The 22240-nt window shown below is 39.2% G+C and overlaps 1 protein-coding gene across 4 annotated transcripts; it reads right to left on the bottom strand.

Annotated features, from left to right (window-relative positions):
- Positions 1–1137: 1137 nt before the first annotated feature.
- On the bottom strand, positions 1138–18346 carry PRDX4 (peroxiredoxin 4). 4 transcript variants are annotated; one of them, XM_057719270.1, is made up of 8 exons: positions 17993–18332; positions 14315–14432; positions 11504–11620; positions 9349–9471; positions 5956–6086; positions 4912–4946; positions 1485–1531; positions 1138–1250 (listed from the first exon to the last, which is right to left on the bottom strand). In XM_057719270.1, exons 1-8 carry the CDS (start codon positions 18234–18236, stop codon positions 1247–1249), a joined length of 819 nt encoding a protein of 272 aa, XP_057575253.1. In that variant the 5' UTR covers positions 18237–18332; the 3' UTR covers positions 1138–1246. The 4 variants fall into 4 exon arrangements, with proteins under 4 accessions (XP_057575253.1, XP_057575252.1, XP_057575254.1 ...); XM_057719269.1 differs by lacking the exon at positions 1485–1531 and having other exon boundaries at positions 17993–18346; XM_057719271.1 differs by lacking the exon at positions 1485–1531 and having other exon boundaries at positions 18068–18333.
- Positions 18347–22240: the final 3894 nt, after the last annotated feature.

Raw genomic sequence — 22240 nt, forward strand, 5'->3', positions numbered from 1 at the left:
TGATTGACAAGATCATCACAAACCTGTGTGAATGCCAAAGTAGTAGCAGTAGTCAACTTTACTAGTAGCTGGCTTCTAAAATGTTGACTGTAAGCGAGCACTTAGAACATACTTTGCTGTAGCAAAGGGTTATAAATGGCAGTTGGAGTCCCATGTCCATGTCCAAATGCCTGTCACTAATCACCTGCCATTTATGACACAACTCAGAGCATCAGCCAGGAGGCCAGTAACATCGCCAGTTCTAGTGACAGCCTCCCCTGGGGCGAGGGGCTTTTTTGCAAGTGTTGAGAGGGGATTAGCGTGGAAGACAGGGCGAGGCAGATTCTCCTGGGTCCCACTTCTCTTAACTACAAGGCATGTATACAAATAATTATAGTAAAGCCATTGCCATACTGGGGTGATAAAGTAACCCTGGAGTTCAGCTTTGTATGTGGTCATTTGTAAATAGCTGGCTACATATATTTAGGGATTCAACTTTTGTTAATTTTTTTTTGGCCGCACCACACGGCTTGTGGGATCTCAGTTCCCTGACCAGGGACTGAACCTGGGCCACGGCAATGAGAGGCCAGAATCCTAACCACCAGGCCGCCAGGGAATTCCCATTGTTAAACTATATATAAACATGTAATTTGTTACTTATAAATTTGATACAAGCTGAAAATGTAAATTTAGAGAAAGGGGGAACCAAGGGGCTTTATGTTGTATACAGAGCAGAGAGTCTGGGGTCTACCATCCCTACCAGACACTATGGAAGGTGACTGTGCTCACAACCTATTCTTTCCTGCCACCCTCAAAGGTACCCCCAAAATAAGAATTAGCCTGTCTGGGTTCAAAGATTGATTCCACCTTTGCTAGCTAGCTGTTTCCTCATCTGTAAAATAACTCAAAGAATTGCTGTGAGAATTAAGTGAAACAATGCACCCGACCTTCTACCACAATGCCTGTTATGTGGCATGTATTCCATAAATGTTAGTTATTACTCTTGTTACTAGTTTGAGCCAATCTGACATTTTGTATTTTGGCAAGATAGAGAATAACTGCCTACCTTTTGGCATCAGTGTCTAACAAATACTAAAGATCTTTAGACCCTGACATGGATTTTTATATTATTCAAGAAATTACTACTGTAACACAATGTGGTAACAGAACAGTGAGCTTTATTGAGAAGTTTCAAGCATCATGATCTGAGGAAGTATTTCTCAGTTCAGTTTATCGAAATACTTCAGTTTTCCCGCTGGATCTGGGATTATCTGTTAAAGGAAAAAAGCAAATTATGCATTTTAAAAGCCAAAGTACATCAACAGTCTGACATTAACTGCCCATCTCTTGATTGAAGAAAATAAAGATTATTTTTGTGTACCAAATTTTATCATGTATGTTTAGGAAAAACGATTTGTCCTACCTGCTAATCTCAGCTATCCCAGAAGGCAGATAATTTGCTAGTAAATTAACATCTGTACTCAAGCACCCCCAAATTTACTTACAGCTCTTCTCTTGGCCACCAGGCTTTCATGGCATCTTCAGGTTTGATCTAATTAAATCAAACATATTAAGAGAGCATGGCTACAGATGTTAATGTATTTTTAAAATCATCTGCTGATGAAGTGATGGTATGCTACAACCTGAAAAGGGGGCACTGAGTTCAAATGGAATTTTTTGGAGTTCCAGGATGTAAACTTTTAATCTCAAACTGCAAAGTAAAAGAAATACTCTAAAAACAACATGAATAACTATTTACTGAATGGACAAATACTCTAAAAGAAGTGTTCCCTCCTAGAGCGTTACAGCCTTAGAAACCTCCTAGACTTAAAATACATTTCTCACATTAACTGTTACTTGCTAGTTACAGGTAAAGTACATCTATCCCTATATAAAAAAATAACCTATTGTAATCAGCTTATAGTTCTATATGCGTTTTCTTCAGCATAAATGTTACCTGATTTCAGGCATCACTCCAGGAGTATTCTGTCTTTGCCAATTTATAATCTCTCGCATTCCAATTCAAGAGTACTTATGGCATAACCACTGTGTGCCAAGTGTGCTGCGCAGTGGGGGACCCAAGGATAACCACTGAAGTCCCCGCCTTGCGAGGCTCATACAAGCATGTGGGGCAGATGTACGTGTACAGAACTGCTTTTGGTGCAACGACACAGGCTATGTGACTAAACAGAGGCTGAGATGGCATCAGGGAAGGCCTCAGAGTGGAAGTAGCATTTAAGTTGGTCTTGAAAGATGGAGAATTCAGGGAAGGGGAAAGGTACTCCAGGCTACAGAAAGACAGACCTAAGCAAAGGCACAAAAGTGTGACAGAGTAGGGCTTATTTTGGGGAAAAATGAGTCATGTGATTTGGTGGGAGCACTGTGTGTGTGTGTGTGTGTGTGTGTGTGTGTGTGTGTGTGTGTGTGCGCGCGCGCGCACGCACACAGCATGGGACGATAACCCAGGAGAGGCGGTGGAAACAAAGAATGCAGAAGCTTGAAGGCTGTGCCTGAGCATCTGGACTTTGTAACTGCAGAGCCACTAAGAGGTTCTGGTCTGCAGAATGACATGTGTTGGAGAGGAGAGAAACTGAGGTCAGGGAGATAAATCAGGAGGCCAGTGCAATGGACATGAAAAATTCATCTATCTTCAAAGAAATGCCACCACCAAACCTTCTTTGATCCCACACATCCTCCTCTCCAGCTACTTTCTTTCCTTCTTCCCTTCACAGCTGTAGGTCTTGAACCAGTTCATACTTCATCTCCTTTTCCTCATCCTACCCTGGTTCTGTCCTCAAACCACCAGCTGCTCTCACTGTGGTCACCAGGGACTCCACATTGCTCAGTCAACTCATGGGACTCCAACCCTCAATGCGCCGGGACGCTGGCGTTCCCCATCCCTGTGGCTTAGCGCTCCCACGCCGGCCCCCTTCTGCTCCCTCTGTCATGCTAAGATGCTTCTTGCCTCAGGGCCTCTCCCCGTGCTGCGCTTTCTGCACTGCTCCATGCACAACTGGCTCCCTCTCTTCACATGTTTCAGCACAAATATCACCTGAGAAGTCTTTCCTGACTACTTTATCCCCATCCCAGGCACTGTCCCACCAACTCCCATCAACCTGTTTCTAAAAGCATTTGCCACAACTAAAATTAGAATTCGGCCGTAACTCCGAGGGCTGGGATCTTGGCTGTGGTATTCACTAGTAAGTACCATCTGGCTATCATCAAAGTTTGAATAGTTGCCATATAGCAGATGCTCAAGGAATGTCTGTTGAATGAATGCCCATAGAAACAGAGTGGAATGGTGGTTGCCAGGGGCTGGGGGAAATGGGGAGATGCTGGTCAAAGGGTATAAGCCTTCAGTTTTCATATGAATAAATTCTGGGGAGCTGATGCACAGCACGGTGACTATAGTTAATACTGTTGGTATACTTGAAATTTGCTAAAATAGTAGATCTTAAGCCTTCTCACCCCACACAAAAAAAGGGTAACGATGTGAGATGATGGATGTTAATTATGCTGATTGTGGTAATCATTTCACAATGTATATATATATATATCAAATCATCATATTGTACACTTTAAATATATACAATTCTATTTGTCAGTTATACCTCAATAAAGTTGAGAATAAAAAAAAGGAATGCCCACAGTATGTGATATTACATGTGCCTTTTTCTGGGGGGAGAATCCATGGTTTTCATTAGGTACTCACAGGGGTTTATAAGCCCCCCAGAAGTTAATCAAGTAGACAGCATGTTTTCTGAAATGTAAGGTACTCATCCTGTGATGTCATCCTAGCTAATCTGTACTTCTTGGGGGCTCTCATCCCTTAGCATGTGCCTGTGATTGACAGGGGTGTTATTCGTCAGTCACTCTTGGTTTTGCTGTACCCTCCAGGGGGAAGTGCCTCCAACCTTGAAGATCTGTCCAGAAATGCTTTTTAAGGCTTCTTGGGTGATGCCTGCAGCTTCTATTCATATTTCTATCTGCAAGGCTCACAATCAATAATTATAAACTAACCTAATGACTAATTTATAATTTAAAGTCCCTTTAGTGCCTAACTTCAAATTCCCTTTGAGATCCATCAGATCCACGTAGAGGTGAGTGAGTTTGTATTAAAACATCAGCTTTGACCCTCAAAGGCAAAGCTGTTTTTGCAAACCCATCAAAAACTGGTTCAAAACCAGTACAATGTTAGTTTACCTAATCTGGGCGAGGTTACAGAGTAAATTTCTACCTCTCATTGTCTGTGGCTAATGATACCTTTTTTTTTTTGGTTTTCTAAGGAAGAAAGTTTTATAAGTCTACATTTTTCTTTTATCCTAAGATAATGATTTCTTCCTCCAATGTGCTAGTATTTTTCAATTTCTTAACTACATTATGTATAAAACTTTCATTTTTTAGAAGATAAATATGTTCTTTAAAAAGGTAGAGGCAAGCTTCCAAATTGTATTTTGGCCAGGGACTACTTTAGAGATTGTCTATAAATCATATAGCCTCCCTAAATGAAAAAATGGACTTGTTTCAGTCTACTCTTCCTTCAAATGACAAGGAGGGAATCATTAGCTTCATTGTCAAGCCAGATTTCCTCAAAAGCTTTTAATATACATTGAAAGGTTTTGCTTGTGATTGTTTTCTTTGCCCTGAATTTACCAAGTCGCTACTGCTCCCCCTGCTTTTTTAATGGTATATTTCTCTGGATACTTGGTTTTGAAATTCACAGCATCAAGTCCCATGTTCTTCTTTCCCAGTTTCAGCCACTCTCCCTACAGTCCAAAGGATGCCTGTACTCTTACGGAATTCTGCCTAGCAATGTTTACTTCACTTACAAAATCAAGGCCGTTCTATTGTAAGGAAAGATTATCCTAAGGTTGGCATTTTTTTTTTTTTGGCCCCAGCCATCCCCTTAATAGAAAAATCAATTTGACTTACTGTTTCACTACCAGGTTTCCAACCAGCAGGGCAGACTGAAAGGAACAAAAATTGGCAAAAGACAGTTTAAAAACAGAGTTCAGTTCTCTTTAGCAACTCTTGGCTTTTCTTTTTCCAAATGAAACTGAAAATAGAGCCTATATTAATGAGAACATTTCTAGGCCACAGAACACTTGACTTCTGTTAGCTTACTGGTTCACACCAAGAAATTTTAGTCACGGAGCTTATTACCAGCAGGCAGCTAATCTGTTTTCACTTTTGTCAGTTATGTTTAGTTACATTTAAACAACAGGAGAAACCAAATTGAGTGTTCCTCTAATAAAGCTGGAAAGTTTGGGAAGCTGGTGAACTGATAGGTCTGGGTACAGCAAAAATTCCTCGAATGTACATTTCCTTATGCTTATCTGCTAGGTCCTGCAGTATTTTGTACTGATGCCATGGTTCAGTTTGTCAAAAGAGACTTTAACATTATTTGGAAGGTAGGATTTCCCCTTGATTTAGAATGCACCCTGACTTAGGCACTGAGTTACATTTTTGAAAGGAATATATAACGTGTTCTATTTTAAGAAAAAACGGACCTTTTCCATTTGGCTTCTGCAAACACTTGAAGTGAAAGGATGAACTGATAGACTACCAGTGTGATACTGAATAACCTTAAGGATTTCTGAATTACTTTGAGGAAAAAAGCTAAATCAAATAATGTAAACATGCAAATAAAACCTGCATTATTAGATACTGCCAGTTTGGCTGGTGCATTTTAAGTTTACAGATTTGAAAAATTACAATAGCAGAAACTTTTCTCTGAGCTTATCCAAAAGGACTATGAAAATAATCCTATTCAGTAAGTAGAATATATTAGTGATATTTTGTTAAAAGCATTTTAAATTATAATTTGATCTGTTTAAAAGACCTAATGTTTTGAAAACAATCAGACGACTGTGGAACCATCAAAATTACTTGTAAGATAAGAAACCAAATTAATTATGTTACTCTCTCTCAAACTAAAAAAATCAAGAAGCTATGATAGTTAGAAGGGAAGGGTACCTTCTCCATGTTTGTCGGTATACTGGAATGCTTGAACCAAACGTAGTGTCTCATCCACAGATCTACCCACAGGAAGGTCATTCAGAGTAATCTGTCTTAGGATTCCTTTGTCATCAATAATGAAGAGACCTCTATAAAACATAAGAATGGTAAAGGTAAGGACATTTGTTCTCAGTTAAGACAAATATTAGCTAATGTGAATCCCTGTACCACTCACACAGAAAGATGCTATACAGAACCAAAACCACGCTACCCACCTACTTGACTGGTATGCACATGCACACACCCTGATACCCACACTGACCTACTATATATTTTGGGATTATCACTGTTAATGGTAGCTTTAAAAATTTGTTTTTGTCTATGAAATGTACTGTAGTATTGTCAGTTGAATCTTCACGTGTACTAGGTTTGGGATTGTACTGTAAATGAAATGGTGAAACTACATAGCAAAGCCTTCCTCTGGATGAAGGAGTGATCCATCTTTCGTATCACTGGCTGTTTTGAATGTCTTTGTTATTTACTTTTTCAGTGGTGGAAAAAGACAAAGTCACCAATATGAAGTTGCCTTTCCTTCTCAGTCTATCTATATGTGATTCACTATTACGGCCTGGGGAATAAATGAAATAGTTTGACCTAAAAGACCTGCCATTGAGATAGGGGTAGCATAGTAAGAGTTAAAGTATACTAGAGATAAAAATTGTCAAAGGATTTTATTATCTATTTCAGTCAATATGGATTTCAACCCAATACTTACTTTGAATTAGAAAAAGATCTTGGGTACTAGGGCTAATTGCTTAGGTACAAGTATTAAAATAATGATGAGCTATATATTTAGTAGAAATACATGGAATTACATATCTACTACACGAAATCTTATTCCATAATCATATTAAACATTACTGAAGTGTTCCTGCTTATTCTACATTTTTTGAATGAGCAACTTGATGTCTGAACTAACTAGGGCTCAGTCTCCTTAGAGCAGGTCAAACTCAGGCAAAATTGTTAATTACCATTCATATGGGTGTTCTTTCATGTACTACTTTTACGGTTGAAAATTCTCAACTAAGGTGATCAAGTCTGTTCTGAAGTAAGTGACCCTGATTGGAAATTTTGACCTTGCTTCCATAAGGCACATCATACCAACATATACCACACAAAAACACATCTGCCTTTTCTGTGGTAGTAAATCGTAGCTTCTGTTTTCTGTTTTGATTTTGTGAACTGCTTCTTTGGTAGACTATGAGACGAAGACATTTGCCATACTTGGTGTAATATGTATGTATGTCTCTTCCACAGAGCAGAGACAGGTTATTCTTATAAACAGTACAAAATTAAAATGGCAACAGACATCTCAATAACAACCCCCAAAGCTAAAGGTATCAGGGCAATGCTTTCAAATGTCCACAGGAAAATGCATTTTAATCTAGAGTTCTACACCTAGCCAAATTATTAATCAAGCATGCGAGCAGAATAAAAACATTTTCAGACATTTTCAAGCATTTTACCTTCCAATACATTTTATTACGAAGCTATGAGGATGTGCTTCACCAAAACAAAGGATTACATAAAGAAGGCAGGCAGGCATGGGAGCCAGAAAATTAGGTATCTAACAGAGAAGAGGTGAAGGAAAGTCCCAGGATGCTGGTGCATAAAGTGCTGCGACAGCAGCTATGTAGCAGGCCTAGACAGCTGTCAGTCTGATTTGAAGCAGGAGGATGGAGGAAAAAAACAACGGACAGAGGAAAAATGCAATGGGGTTACAATCCAGCTGTGGAACTTAGGAAGAATTAGTGATGGACAGATACATAGAAAACTAAGGGAATGAAAGAAATGAAGTAGTTTATTAGCTACAAAAAAATAAAAAAATTTGCCAGAAGGGAATGTAATCTTTTGCACACTACACTTAAAAGCTTAGCAGTCAACAATATTTATATAAACATTGAATACTGACTTAATCCAAAATTGTGACACATTATACTGGGAAAATTAATTTGGGGATGATGTAAGAAAGATAAAGTCCTATTTACCATGATAAAAAATACCAAAAATTGATATATCCAGGATAAGTATTATATAAGATATTATTTAGAAATATGGAGACAAATAATGAAAGCAGTAGCTAATGAGCTGAAAGTAGCTTCCTCCCTGAAGCAGGGCTAGGAGTAAGGAGGGGACTGTTGCTTAAGAAAATGTGACTTTTAAAAACTATGTACATATATTACTTTGACAAAAATAAAAAATAATTTAAACTACTGGTTCAAATCACATAAAATAGCTAACGTTAGATAATTTTACTTGGTTAATGTTCAAATAAACCTAAATTTTAAACATGTCTCAATCTTTTTAGTGGCATATTTACTCTTTGGGAGTTAACTTACTAATAAACTTCAGGCAGAAACCACTACAGACTTGGCAAATACAAAAAAATAAACTTGGTAGTGGTACATGATACAATATAGATGAACCTTGAAAACATTATGCTAAGTGAAAGAAGCTAGTTATGAAAGCGCAGATATTGTAGGATTCCATTTATATGAAATGTCCAGAACAGGCAACTAGAAAGACATAAAGTAGGTAAGCGGCTGTATAGGGCTAGGGGAGGGGAACTGGGTAAAATGGGGAGTAACTGCTAATGGGTATGGGATTTCTTTTTGGAGCAATGAAAATGTTCTAAAATCGATTGTGGTGATGGTTGCATAACTCTGTGAATATACTAAAAACCACTGAATTGTATGCTTTAAGTGGGTGAGTTGTATGGTATGTGAATTATATCTCAATAAAGCTGTTATAAAAAATTGTAACAGGATTATAAAATACTGACACCTTCACATAAAACAAAGAAACTATTAGCACTGCAAAGCAAATCAACAGTATATAAGAAAATTACAACCGTTTCAAGCTGAAGTTGCCCTTTTTTCAAAGAATTCTATCAGCATTTATTAACTCAAGTAACCCAATGAGAGCTGTTGGGTAAAATATTTCCTTCATTCTTCCTACGCCAAAGACATAGGTTTGCTAAATACTATGATACTTGTATTTACCATTACTAGAGTCAGTTTGGAAAAGAAGAGAAAGAAATGGACAAAGAATTTGGGGACCTGGGTTCATGTCTGGGCTCTGCAGTTAACTATAGTAACTTTGGCCAAGTTCATGGAACTCTGAATCTGTTTTTATGTAAAATGACAGGGTTGGTCAAAGACCTCTAAATAATCTAGCTCTAACAGTCTATAACACTCACATAGTTTAAGTCAGGCACTCACCAATTATTCTTAATGGTATCTACATCACTTTTGCAAATAAAGCAAATAGAGATTTCTTGATCAAACCTTGTATCTTCTAAGTCCATTTCAAGGAGGATTACAAATATATTGTAACACCACTGAAAGGTACCTAAGAGTGTGGCCCGAGTCTTCCAGATATACGCCATAGTCCTTTGAGATCTGATGGTTCAAATCCGAAAGAAGTGGAATCCTTATTGGCCCAAGTCCTCCTTGTCTTCGAGGGGTATTAATCCTGTAACAGAAAATTTACCTTTCAGAGTTAAGTAAACGGCATATATTAAAACAGCACTCTTTCTTTGCATATGCACACAAACACACAACACACATTCTTTTTCTAACAAAGGCTAACAAACATTCTTTTTTTCTTGCCTCCCCCTCCCCTTGACAATATATTCATATCCTTTAAACACTAAATATGGAGGTACACATCACATTTTTAATGTATAGACATACTGTATATGTTACTAATCTCTACTGACAGATTTAAGCTGTCTCCATTTTTTTTTTGCTTTTATAAACACTGCTGGAAAATCCTTATAATTCTCAATTTTGTATACTTGTCTGATTAATTCCTAGAAGTGGGATTATGGATCAAAGGATATGCACTGTCGTAAGCATAACCTTAGAATTGTGATTGCAAGACAAAGCCTTGTGAGATAAGCAGGATACAACTGGATAGCATTTTAATATTCTGAGAGACAAGAAATGCAAAGTCCTCTTGAAGCAGCAAGGAAGTTATCTGTCTTCAGATCTAAGTATTCTGTAACTGGAAACTGGGGGATGTGGGCTGGGGCCCTCATGGTAAGGCACTGCCACAGCAGTTAGAAAACAGGGAAATGTTGCTCAAATGTTTGCAGCCCCAGTTCTGACATCCAAGTAGCAATCTTTGATATGAAACCTGTCCAGCTGAGAATGTATCCCCAAGAATTCCTTGGGAAAGCAATCCCAAATTATTTGGGATGACATAACTTTTTCCTTAGTGGATTTGCATTTTAATTTAGAATTACTATAGAAATGATGAAGCAAATTAAACCGATAGATTAATATTTTTATAATAAGAAATAATTAGTTTATATTTGTATATTATAATGTTTAAGAGATTTGGCATGTTAACAGATTCACTTTGTCATTCCAATTCAAAATGTATAATCTGAAATTTCATTCAGTTTATAAATAGTAAAGAAACATTTCAAAAGGACTTAAAACACACCTATTTATTAGGTTTGTAAGAATTGCTTAAGTTCTTGGGAGTTTATCTGAAAATTGAGATACTTAAATATATTTAACTGCATCTTAAAATACTTAAGAAAATCAATTACTTAAGGGAATGTAAATTAAATTTAAATTGTAGCTCCTGAACCAATTAAAATTTTACTTATATATACACACATGTATATATAATTTACATTTATAATTATAATTTATATGCATTTATAGTCATAATACATACACACAAATATATACTCATGTATATGTATATATACTTACATACATAATTGTAAATGTTTTGACTTTGTTACGTTAATGAATATCGTTTTGAAACCAAAATAATTCTGAGCAATCTTCATTGTGCATAAAATTTTGTCAACAAAATTAAGGATGCTATTTAAAACTCACATCAACATGCACATTTCAGTGTTTGAAACATGTTGCCTAACTGCTCTCCAGAAATGCTGAATCAGCTGTGTGTGTTTGAGTACCATTTCTTCACACCTCTGTCAACACTGGATGAAATTCTTAAATATTTAAACTCTTGGCCAGTCAGAAAAAAAAATGGCATCTCTTGTCATTTTATTGTAATTTTAAATTCTTTGCAATTAATTAGGTGCAACATCTTTTCATGTTTAATTAATTTAAAAAATTATTTAAAGAATTAATTTAAAAAAATCATTGCTTCTTAAAAAGTAATTATAAAACCTATTTTGAGTTTGAGTTAATACTAGACAACTGTGTAACAGAGAGACATGATATTTGAGATTTTATTTCTCCACATGAAGGTTACCCAACTTATCATAATAATCACACAATTCAGTGGGTTTTGCTATGGATATTACATCTTTTGAATTTAACTTTTTTTCTCCTAAATTTGAAATATCTTATAAAATCCTTAAGCATTTTTACTGTACCTTCATTGAGCTCTCAGATAAATTTATTCCTGAACTGCCTGATAAATAACTATATTTGCATCACGTTAAGAGTTGTCTGCCCATAATTTAAGAGTATGTCCATTCTTTCCCTACAAATGTTAACTTTAAGATACTAACCAGGCCAAATGGGTAAACTGTGAATCGACAGAGCATGCTATCACTTCAGTGTTTATCGATCTGAATTCCTCAATTCTATCACCAAAGGCGATGATTTCAGTTGGACACACAAAAGTGCTGAAAGTTAAAAAAAAATCATTATTCTCAAAATACACATATACTTAGTTTCAAATGATTTTGTTTTTATAAACATCTTTAGTATATAAAAATGCACACTAAGAACAATTTTATATACGAACCCTCTCAAGATGTAATAGTCTAAAAAATGGTTATTTTATCAAATATCATTTAATTTAAAAAGTATATTATAGAGTCCCCAATTATATCTTGATAAACTTTACTTTTATAACTTAATGGATCAGTGACCAACCAATGTTCCCTTCTCTCTTATGGCAGCATCCCCCATTTTATTAGCTTTTATTCAATAATATTTATATAGTGCTTTATAGCTTTCAAAGGATCAATACAAATTTTACATCATGTCACTATTTTTTTTTTAACTTCCTATGCCAACCCTATGAGCTAGATGCATCTATCCCTATTATGGAGATGAGGAAATACTCTCCCACCCCCTCCCTTTCTTGATAAGGTCCTCTTCTACTTACTACCTTGTCTCCCAGTCCTGTTGTCAGAAGGGCACATTTAGAGAATATTACTTTAGGGTAGTGTTCTTCAAGCAGTGGCAGGGACTCCTGAAGCCAATTTACTGACTTCCAACCAACATTTTAAAAAAGTGAAATAGAAAATATTGAGAATACATCATACATAGTAAGGGTAAGTTATGAAGCATGTATATATGTGTGTATATATATGTATATATATGCATATATACACACAAGTGCACATATATGTGTGTTCAGGAGTGATATTAAAAATATTTAACCACCTTAACTCAAGGTTGGCTTTAGCTCTGGAGGTTTCTGAAAGGGACTAGGTGGGAGGGGCAACTTGGTATGGAAGTTGCTCAGTATTTTAAGGAGCATGACTATACTGGTACATACAGACTGAATGTTACCTTGTATGTATGTGTAAGTATACTGGGTGGCAACGAAAAATGTATTTCCTACTGTGTGTCATGGTCAAGAAAGTTTGAAAATAGAGACTTAGGGGACAACAAGTTCCTACCACAGCCCAATATAGGCTTTTCAAATGTTTCAGTTGCTCCAGTGGAAGACTGCCATTTACAAGCAGGCAGATTATGTCCCTGGAAACCTGGCCTATGACATGTATTTTTAATATTTTCCAAAAGTAGGAAGGATTGGCCCCTGCCCTCCTTCCTATTGTCCCAAGAAATGCTACCTAGAGACATACTGGCCCAACTTAAAGTTTTGGCAGAAAACTGAAGGGTTACAATTCTGACTTTCTTCCTTGCAGACTGTGGCAAATGTCCCAGGATTCTTCCTTTTCTAACCAGGCCCAGTCTGACAGGCATTACACGAAAACAACAGAAAGAAGCTCTCTTAGCTCCTTGCCCCAGAAGGCCATTGCTAACATCATGCTGTAATTAGATATGTCTTATTCATTATGGAGTTTTAAATAACACTGGAGAAATAGCGTATTTGTCTGCTATGTTACACTAATTTCAAAATTCAGGTTTAGCATCATATATATATTTAAAATATGTGTTGCTTTTCAGTTTTACAGCAACGTAAAGTTAGAAGGCTTATAATTTTATCAATATATATATTAAAATTTCTACTTCTGGTTTCTACTGGAAGTTATATTATACATTTTAGCTAGTCAAGCCATAGTATGAGGTGATTAGAAAGAAGCAAGTTCTTTAAAAGATTACATATTAGGCAGATTCATGATTTGTTTTAGTCTCAATGTACAAATTTTTATGAGAATTCTATTTGGATTTAGAGTAGGGGTCAGCAAACTTCAGTCCACAGTCCAAATCTAGCCTATGTTATTTTTTGTAAATAAATTTTCAATGGAGCACAACACTACTCATTCATTATTGTCTATGGCTGTTTTGTGCTTCAATGGCAAAGTTGAGCAGCTACAATGAAGATCACTTCAAGACTAAAATATTTACTATCTGGCCCTGTACAGGAAAAGTTTGCTGACCCCTGGCCTAGAGACAACATAAGGATATGAGCTTAAGTATATCCTCTCTGCAAGTTTAAAATATATTTACATAGTTCTAGATTACTCCTAATGGAAAAAGGACCTTAATATACAGTGGCAAAGACAGAAAAATCTTCTATTACTTTTTGTAACCAAAAAACATATTCAAACAAAAAAGGTAAAAGCTGGGATAACTCTCTTTGGTATCTTTTCACTTTCATGGAATTTGAAAAACATTCGAACCCCCCCATAACCATAATTTATAAGTATTATTCTTTAAGCACATCCAATATTTTCAGGAAAATGTTCAGATCACAGGAAGGCAACAGATGTAGCAAAGGATAAAAATAGTAAAACCACAGTTAAATGGTATCACCAGAGAAAAAGGTCTATAAATATTCAAGTTAACACAGAAACAGATTTGTGGCATAAGTCTTGCTATTAAATGCTTTCTAAAATATTCTCAGTCCATTTTCTTGCTTCACTAAGTATAGCTTAATGAATATAAATATGGCTTTCCTCTAATGATTATATTATAACACAATCATGTAGATATAAAGTACTGGGATCAATGGGTTATGATTCTGAAATATATTCAAGATGTTACCTTCTTGAAAAAACTCATCTCAGTTTGCCCTTTAAGAACAAGTGCTAAAGAAAATAATTTCTAACTATTTGATGTTCTTGAATAATGATCGATGTCTGAGGTTTTACTAGCTGCTATGTACATGTATTACTTACAAATCAAGTGGGTAGAAGAAAAAAACCAGGTATTTGCCATGATAATCAGTTAACTTGAGCTCCTTAAATTCTCCATTTATCACAGCTGTTCCTTCCCAATAAGGTGCTGGCTTGGAAACTAAGAAAGAAAAATATATGATGCTCTTTAACAATGAGAAGGTTGGTGGGATGACAGAAGGACATCTTTAGGAAATCACTTAAAATCAAGACTTCTGAATCTTTGGACCTCTTTAGCAGTCTGGTGATGCTGACAAACTTCTCAGAATAGTGTTACTGAATGCATAAAATATTTAGAATTTCAAAGGGAAACCAATTACATTGAAATGCAATTATCAAAACTGTCAAAAAACAAACTGGTGATATGTTAATATTTGTGCCCTCTTATTAACACTTTAAAACTGCAAAATCTAGCAGTGATCTAGTAACTACCCAAGATTGTGATGAGTGTAAATGGTGTTTCAGGATACTTGCAACAACCATAATGTGGCATAAAAATACCTGTGATTCTACTGGAGACAAGTACAAGCAAGTACTGCTGAAGCGAAGGTGGTTTGCTGCTGATGTTAATAATGGAAAGAAATGCTAAATTTCGGTTGGAGGTTAGTGAAAAAATATTTTTTTCCTATTCATGCTCACAGACCCCCTACATTCCATCACTTCACTAAACCCTACTGGATACTTCACTATAGTCCCTCCAAGATAATCAGCTTCCTACATTTCAAATAATTAGATTTTTGGTTCTCTAATGGCAGTATTCCAGATTTACTAATTTAAATGTTTGTCCAGTTTCCCACATACACATGGAGGACCTGCTGTTACATTCAAGGAACAGGAAATCTGCAAATATGTGAGGACAGAAGTGTAAAATCCCAGACCATGGGATTATTTTCCAGGACTTTGAAAGAGGAGACCCTCTTGAACAGGTTTCAAGTGACCTAATGGAAATTGAATAGTTCATGCTGCTGTCTTGTAAGGGCATGCTGTAAGTCTAGATGACAGGGTTTGATAATAAGGTACCTTAATCTTCTGTTAACACATTCAGATAGCACTTAAACTTTCAGAACCATTACATACATTAAAGTCAACACTTGCTTCCTAGTTTGACTAAGTTTCCTAGAAAGTAAGGCTATAATAAATAGCCAGCATTTATTATATTTTGTATAATAGCCAGCATTTTTGATAACTCTGAAGAGACAAGATTAATTTCTCTTTGAAGTTAATATATAACACGTGATTACTTATCTTGAGCCAGCAGTCTACCTCACAGAAATATCCTGATCTGATTAGGTAAAGGCCAGGAGGGAGAATTAGATAAAAGGATATGGAACTACATATGCTTTATATACATTACTTAAAATGATACTCAAGTGTGAGGTTATAATTGTAATAATGTGGTACAGGGACTTCCCTGGTGATCCAGTGGTTAAGACTCCATGCTTTCAAAGCAGGGGGTGCAGGTTTGATCCCTAGTCCGGGTACTAAGATCCCACATGCCATGCAGTGCAGCCAAATAAAGAAGTAAAATAAAAAACCTAAATCTTCTATAATAAATTATAATTAAAAAAAATGCATTACAATGATAGTCCTTAATGAGTTTAGCATATTGGGAAAACCAATAAAACTGAAAAATTCTGTTCTGAAAGTCTTGATTTTGGAAAATTTGGGTTCTTTTTTCTTTCATTTATTTTTTCTTTTTTAAAAACACTGATGGAATACTTTATTATTTGGCTTAGCAAATCGGTGAAGATTTGTTAAATAACACAATGTTGGCAAGGTGGTGGAAAGGCAGGCCCTCATATCCTCAACTGTACCTGGATGTGGTTTGCTTTTTTTTTTCCCCTTGGCGAAATTTTGGGTTCTTGATTTAAGAACTGCAGTGTTGTTTAAAAAAAAACTGTCATCAGTTTACAGAGCAAAAAGAATGCAGTTTGCTAAGATCTATAAATGGAATTCCCAAAGCAACCCCTTGCATGTTATAAAAAACAAAAATTGTCCCGAATATAATTCATATAATTAACAAAGCAAATGCAGAGCAGTATACAGAATATTTAAATCCCCTCTCCCCATGACCCCCATCACTTTAACTACTGTTAACATTTTGATGTCTTTCCTTCCAGTCCTTTTTAAACACACAAATTTGGATCATGTTGCACCCCACATTTTAAAAAAGGAAGCAGTAGATCATGAAGTTTTTCATGTTACTAAAAATTATTTGAAAGTATGCTTAATAGTGCCATAATATTCGATTTTATGAGCGAAAAGTCATTGTAACTTTAATTCTAGATGAGTCTACCTACACATGAGAGAAATGTAGCAAGTGCCTAAAATTTGAAAAGGTTTGCTGGTAGAGGGAAATCTATTATTATTACTACTTTTTGCTTCCATGAGCAGACTTGGATGGGATTTGTTGTGGGAAATGTATGTAATGCCAGTAAACACTTTGGCTGACATATTTCAAAATATCTTCCCAGGCAAGTAAAACCAGTGGGACTTGGAAATATGATTCTAAAAATGCAACACTAGCTTTTTTAAAAACAAAAATCTAAAGATAACTTTCAGTAGAACTGCAGTTGTTTAAGGAGGCAAAACAGTTTTTCTCATTTATCACTCCCACTCCATCCTAAGGCATAACAACATCCCATTTAACACAGGGGATTCACAATTGTGAAGCATTATTTTTTTTCACTGAACATGGGCAAGGAACATGCTGTAACTGGACCACAAAAGCCAAATACACATCTTCAGAATGCCAGATGGTCAGCAGGAAAAGCGAGTTACTTAAAAGCGAGCGAGGGACAATCTTTATCCTTTGGCCCCTAGCCACTTCTTTTTGGCTAATCTTAACATCCAGATGCAGCAGGCCACAACTTTCTCAGTATCTACTTAGTCTGACGTGTCCTTCCTGAAAGTGGCCATTAGTTGTGTACACTGGACAGAAATGCAAATAATCAAACGCCAAATTGGCAGGACACAAATTTGCCACGAGGTTTATCATCAACCCAAATGCATTACTTCTAACCTCCCCTTTCCCATTTCCCTACAAAGAGCCTCCAAAGTACACCCTGTAACAAGTTCTTCATTTTTGAGAAACACAAAGAACACCCATTAACTATATATAGGTCTTTGGGAAAGTGACTTTTAATAGTCTTTTTTTATAAGATGCAACAACAACAAAAGAAAAAAAGAAAACAAACGTTTGCCCTCCTGAGTATTTTGTTTAGCCACTTTTCTGTTTAATCAAACTTTCTGTGAATCATTATTCAACTTATCAATGCATTCTTCCCCGAAATCGTACTTGAAAACAGACGCGATGTGCTGCAAGGCACTTTGCGATGTTTGAGGAAGTGTTTTAGTTTGCACAACATCCTCGTTGCCTGCAAGCCCAGGACCAGAGCCATCCTCTTTCCCTCATCTGCGGCTTTTGGGGTAACCACTACTTCTTCCAAAATCTGATTAGTGGAACCCATCCCTTTCTTCACACCTGCCACCCCCCTCCTCCATCCCCCCAACCCCCAAGAGAAAGCCAGGGTACCCCCGGACCGGAGGCAGCCCAGGGGGTGCCGCCCAAGCCAGGCCCCCGGGTAGCCACCGTAACCAGGGTACACGTGTCTCCTGGCCTTCCCCACCTCCCGCCTCCCTCTCCCACCGGTCAACCCGCCTTGGCGGGGCACCACCTACTCTTGGCTTTGCTGAGGTGCAGGGAGTGGTCGGCGACCGAAACCCGGGACGCCTCCCCTGGGTACACTTGTCCACCTGCATAGAAGTGGCACTCCTCTTCGCGGGTTCGGGGCCTCTCCTCCGCCTCCAAACCCTGCAGAGCTTCAGCCTGCAGCAGGAACAGCAGCAGCGGCAGCAGCAGTAGCTTTCGGCTCCGGCTAGGGGCCGAAGTCGTCGCGGGTAGCGGCGGCGGCAGCGCCTCCATGACCACGCGAGTGCTGTTGCACGTTCCTTGGCTCGAGTGCCACTTCTCCCGCCGCCAGCGAGCTACAACCGCGCGCCCAACGCCCGCGCGAGCCGAAGCGCGGCCTCGCGAGACCTGCCCCGCCCCCGCCCCCGCCCCGGTCCCCCGCTTCTCGGGCTCCCCCGCCGCCCCGCCCTGCCCCGCCCCGCCACGTGGGCGCCAGCCCCGCCTGCTCGCTCGCTCACCCGCTGCTGGCGTTTGCTCATGCGCCCTGGGGCCGGCCAGGGCTGAGCGCTTAGCGTAACTCTGTGGAGTGGCATCGCCCGTGACTGCTCTCACGCACTCAGCCCTTGCACTGTTTTAGACATCCTTCGATGGCATCTCTTCCACAAAGCCTCACCACCGCACACCATCCCCCCAAAAAGGTGAAACTAACTTTTCTGTTCTGAACGGCTTGCACTTTATACTTCTAACGGTTACTTGTTTTTTGCTTCAAGTGGTCTGTGTGAACAGCGCCATGACTACCTCCTCCCCCCTTCCCCGCCCCTAGTTGCAGCCCTTTTAAATCCTGGGAAAACTGAGAGAAGGGCCTAACCATTTACTCTCCTCCAGCGGGCAAGGCAGACAGGCCGTTTGGTGACCTAAACCTGTCTCAAAGTTGCCTTTCTTTTTAAGACTTGAAAAGTTCCCAGAAAACCAAACTTTTTTCCAGCACAGTATAGCTCCATCTTCTGACAATTACCCTATCGCTTTACAGGAGCCTTCAGCAGCCTTTATGCCCCCAGGGTCCCTTCTATCTTTCTGTGAGTTTTTGTCATCTTTCTGAATCCCACAGAAGCCACCCAACAGTTTGTCTTTCCTGTGTTAGACTGTCAGCTCCCTGGGGTCAAAATCCATGTGGATTTCAGCTTTGTTTCCCAAGGCAACCTGGAGCAAGGTGAGCTCTTGCCCTTGTGAGCCTTTGATTTTGTAAATAATACCTAATGTTCCCGACAGCCAGTCATAGTTTCGAGTTGCTTTCACATGTTATATCCTTACTCCTTGTGACAACCCTTTCCAAACTCATCCCTCACCCTAGTCAATGCCCATTATAGGACCTGGGAGAGTTTGAGGGGCTCGGCCCAGGTTGCCCAGCGACGCCCAACTCAGTAAATCACTTTATGGCATCATGGCGTCAGGTCTTCTGCAGCGCCCCCAGCACACTTCCCGTTCGCCCTCTGCAATGTTTTAGGTGCTCCTCATCCTTCCAGGCCCATCTCTTCCACAAAGCTTCGCCGGAGACTGGGCTCCCGCCATTGCTGTGACAGGCTTCCTGCCATTGCCGGTGACTGGTCGTGTGGCCGCGGCACTGTTTTAGACCCTCTTATCCTTCCGCGCCCATCTCTCCTGCTGCCGCACACCATCTCCCCCCCCCCCCAAACAGGCTAAAAGTAACCCTCTCCCTCTGAATGGCTTGCATTTTATACCTTTAACAGATACTTATTCTCCTTTTCCTGCAGTGAGCTGGGTGAATGGTGCCATGACTCTGGTTGTAGTCCTTTTAAGTCCTGGGAGGACTTAGAGAAAAAAGGTCTAACCTGAAAAGCAATATCTTGAGACCATTTACTACCTTCTAGAGGGAAAGAAGCTCAAGCAGGAAAGTCACAGTTTGGTGACTTCAGACTGTCTCAAGGTGTGTATTTTTTTAAATTCAAGATTTGATAAGTTTCCACAAAACCCTTTCTCCCAGGCATGGTATGGTTCCATCTTCTGACAATTACCCCACCGCTCACCCATTTGCTAAGATGGCAGATGAGAACTGAGGGGAGAAACACAACACACACCAGAAAGACAGAAGCCATTGGCAGCCTTTATGCCCCCAGGGTCCCTTCTATTTTTCTGTGAGCTCTTGTCATCTTTCTGAATCCCACAGAAGCCATCCTAACAGTTTCTTTCCTCTATTGGACTGTCTGCTCCCTGGGGTCAAAATTGATGTCTAATTCATCCTTGTTTCCCAAGGCACCTGGCACAAGGTGAGCATTTGCTATTGTAGACACTTGTTTTTGTAAATAACACCTAATGTTCCTGATAGCCTGTCATAGTTTTAGGTTGTCTTCACATGTTATATCCTTATTCTTTGTGACAACCCTTTTGAGGCAGACAGGAAACCTGCCCTTTACAATCTCATCCCTCACCCCACCCCATTACGTGATCTGCTGTTTGTTTCCTGACCTCTGTTTCTTGTGGGCAAAGGAGGAAGCCACCTCTCTTTTGCTGAAGGGGGTAGGCAGGGGGTGGGGGGACCATGTCCTTACCCATAACATTGTCTGTCTGTTCTTCACTTTCCACGGGCCCGTAGGTAGGAGTCCTTGGACGAGGCACCTCGCGTATCTCCCATTCTTCTCCTTCTCTGGCCTCCTGTTCCACATGGAAGGGGAGTGGGGCCCGGGGAGTTCGGGACTGAGTCCCAGGGATTCGGCTCAGGCCTATGCCCCGAAGTCGGCTTCGGTGATCCATGGTGACTGTTGGGCAAACAGCCACAGAGCCTCAGTGAATTCTAGGCTCTGAACTGGGTCCCTTAGTTTAGGAACTGGGAGAGGAAAGTTGGGGAGAGTATTATTTCCTGACACCTCTGCTCTGGGTTGAGCTGAGGTGCCCCAGTTGGCAGCAAGGGCTGCCCACCAAAGTGGGCCCCAGTGAACCTCCTGCCCACAGGAGAGAGTGGGCAGGTAGGCTGGCTCCCAGGCACAAACTGTACACCTCTCACCGGAACCCCTTGGTAGCTAACATTCTGGGTGGCAGTTGCTCTGAATCCTTCTGTCCAATGATATTCCCCGTGTGCCTGCCTCCTGCAGGTAGACATTGTGCTGTCATGGTGGCAGTCACAAGGAGGGTTGGGGTGGGGCCCTGCCCCCAAGGCACTCACCATCCAGCTGGAATCAGCTGTCCATATTAATAATACAAAACAGTCAGACACAGGGAGGTGGTTCTGTGTATATAGAAACACCTGGGGAGCTTAAAAACATTTGAGTGTATGGACCCAGCCCCAGAAATAATGATTTAAGTAATGTTTGGGGGGTGGGTCTCAAGCATCTATGGTTTCACAAATGATGTGTCTGGTTAAAAACCACTGTTGATGGAGGTTAAGAGCACAAGTTGGGGACTCAGCTGTTTCTAGGTTCCAATCTGAGCTCTGCCACCTATTAACCTTGTGGCTTGGGGAAATTAATTTAACCTCTCTGAACCTTAGTTTCATCTGCAGATGGGAGTCATCAATACCTTCCCCATGCTGTGAAACTGAAGTAATATGAGTTTCATGATACAAGTGTAAAACCTAACTTGGAGTGTGGGCCCAGGGATTCACTTCTAATGCATATGACAGGAGGAATGCTTTGTCACTTCTGAGTCAAGGTCATAAAAAGGATAGTTTCTGTGTGTCTTGTGTTTATATTACTCAATCTGGGGGAAGACTTACTCTCCAAAAATTTTTTCTGAGATAAAATTCACAAAATATGTAATTTATAATTTTAAAATATATAATAAATACAGTGGTTGTTAGTATTGTCACAGTGTTATACTTTGGGCTTACCTCTATCTAATTCGAGAACATTTCCATCACCCCAAAAAAGAAACCTCATTCCTGTTGGCAGTTAATTCCTCCCTTCCCCCTAGCCCCTGGCTATGACTAATTATTTTCTGTCTATATAGATTTGCCTATTCTGGACATTTCATATAAATAAAATCATACAACATATGTCCTTTTGTGTCTGGCTTCTTTCACTTAAGTATAATGTTTTCAGGGTTCATCTCTGTTGTCACATGATGTCTTAGAGGACTGGGACGGGGAGGGTGGGGGGGAGTCGAGGGAGGGAGGGGATACGGGGATATGTGTATAAATACAGCTGATTGGCCTTGGTGTACCTCAGAAACTGGTACAAGAGTGTGAAGCAATTATATTCCAATAAAAAAATAAGTAAGACATCAATAATAAAATAAATGTGCTTTTCTGACATCTTGAGAAAAATTTAAGAAATAACAAAAGTTTA

This window comes from Hippopotamus amphibius, chromosome X (assembly GCF_030028045.1).
Source record: "Hippopotamus amphibius kiboko isolate mHipAmp2 chromosome X, mHipAmp2.hap2, whole genome shotgun sequence".
Classification (NCBI taxonomy): Eukaryota; Metazoa; Chordata; class Mammalia; order Artiodactyla; family Hippopotamidae; genus Hippopotamus; species Hippopotamus amphibius.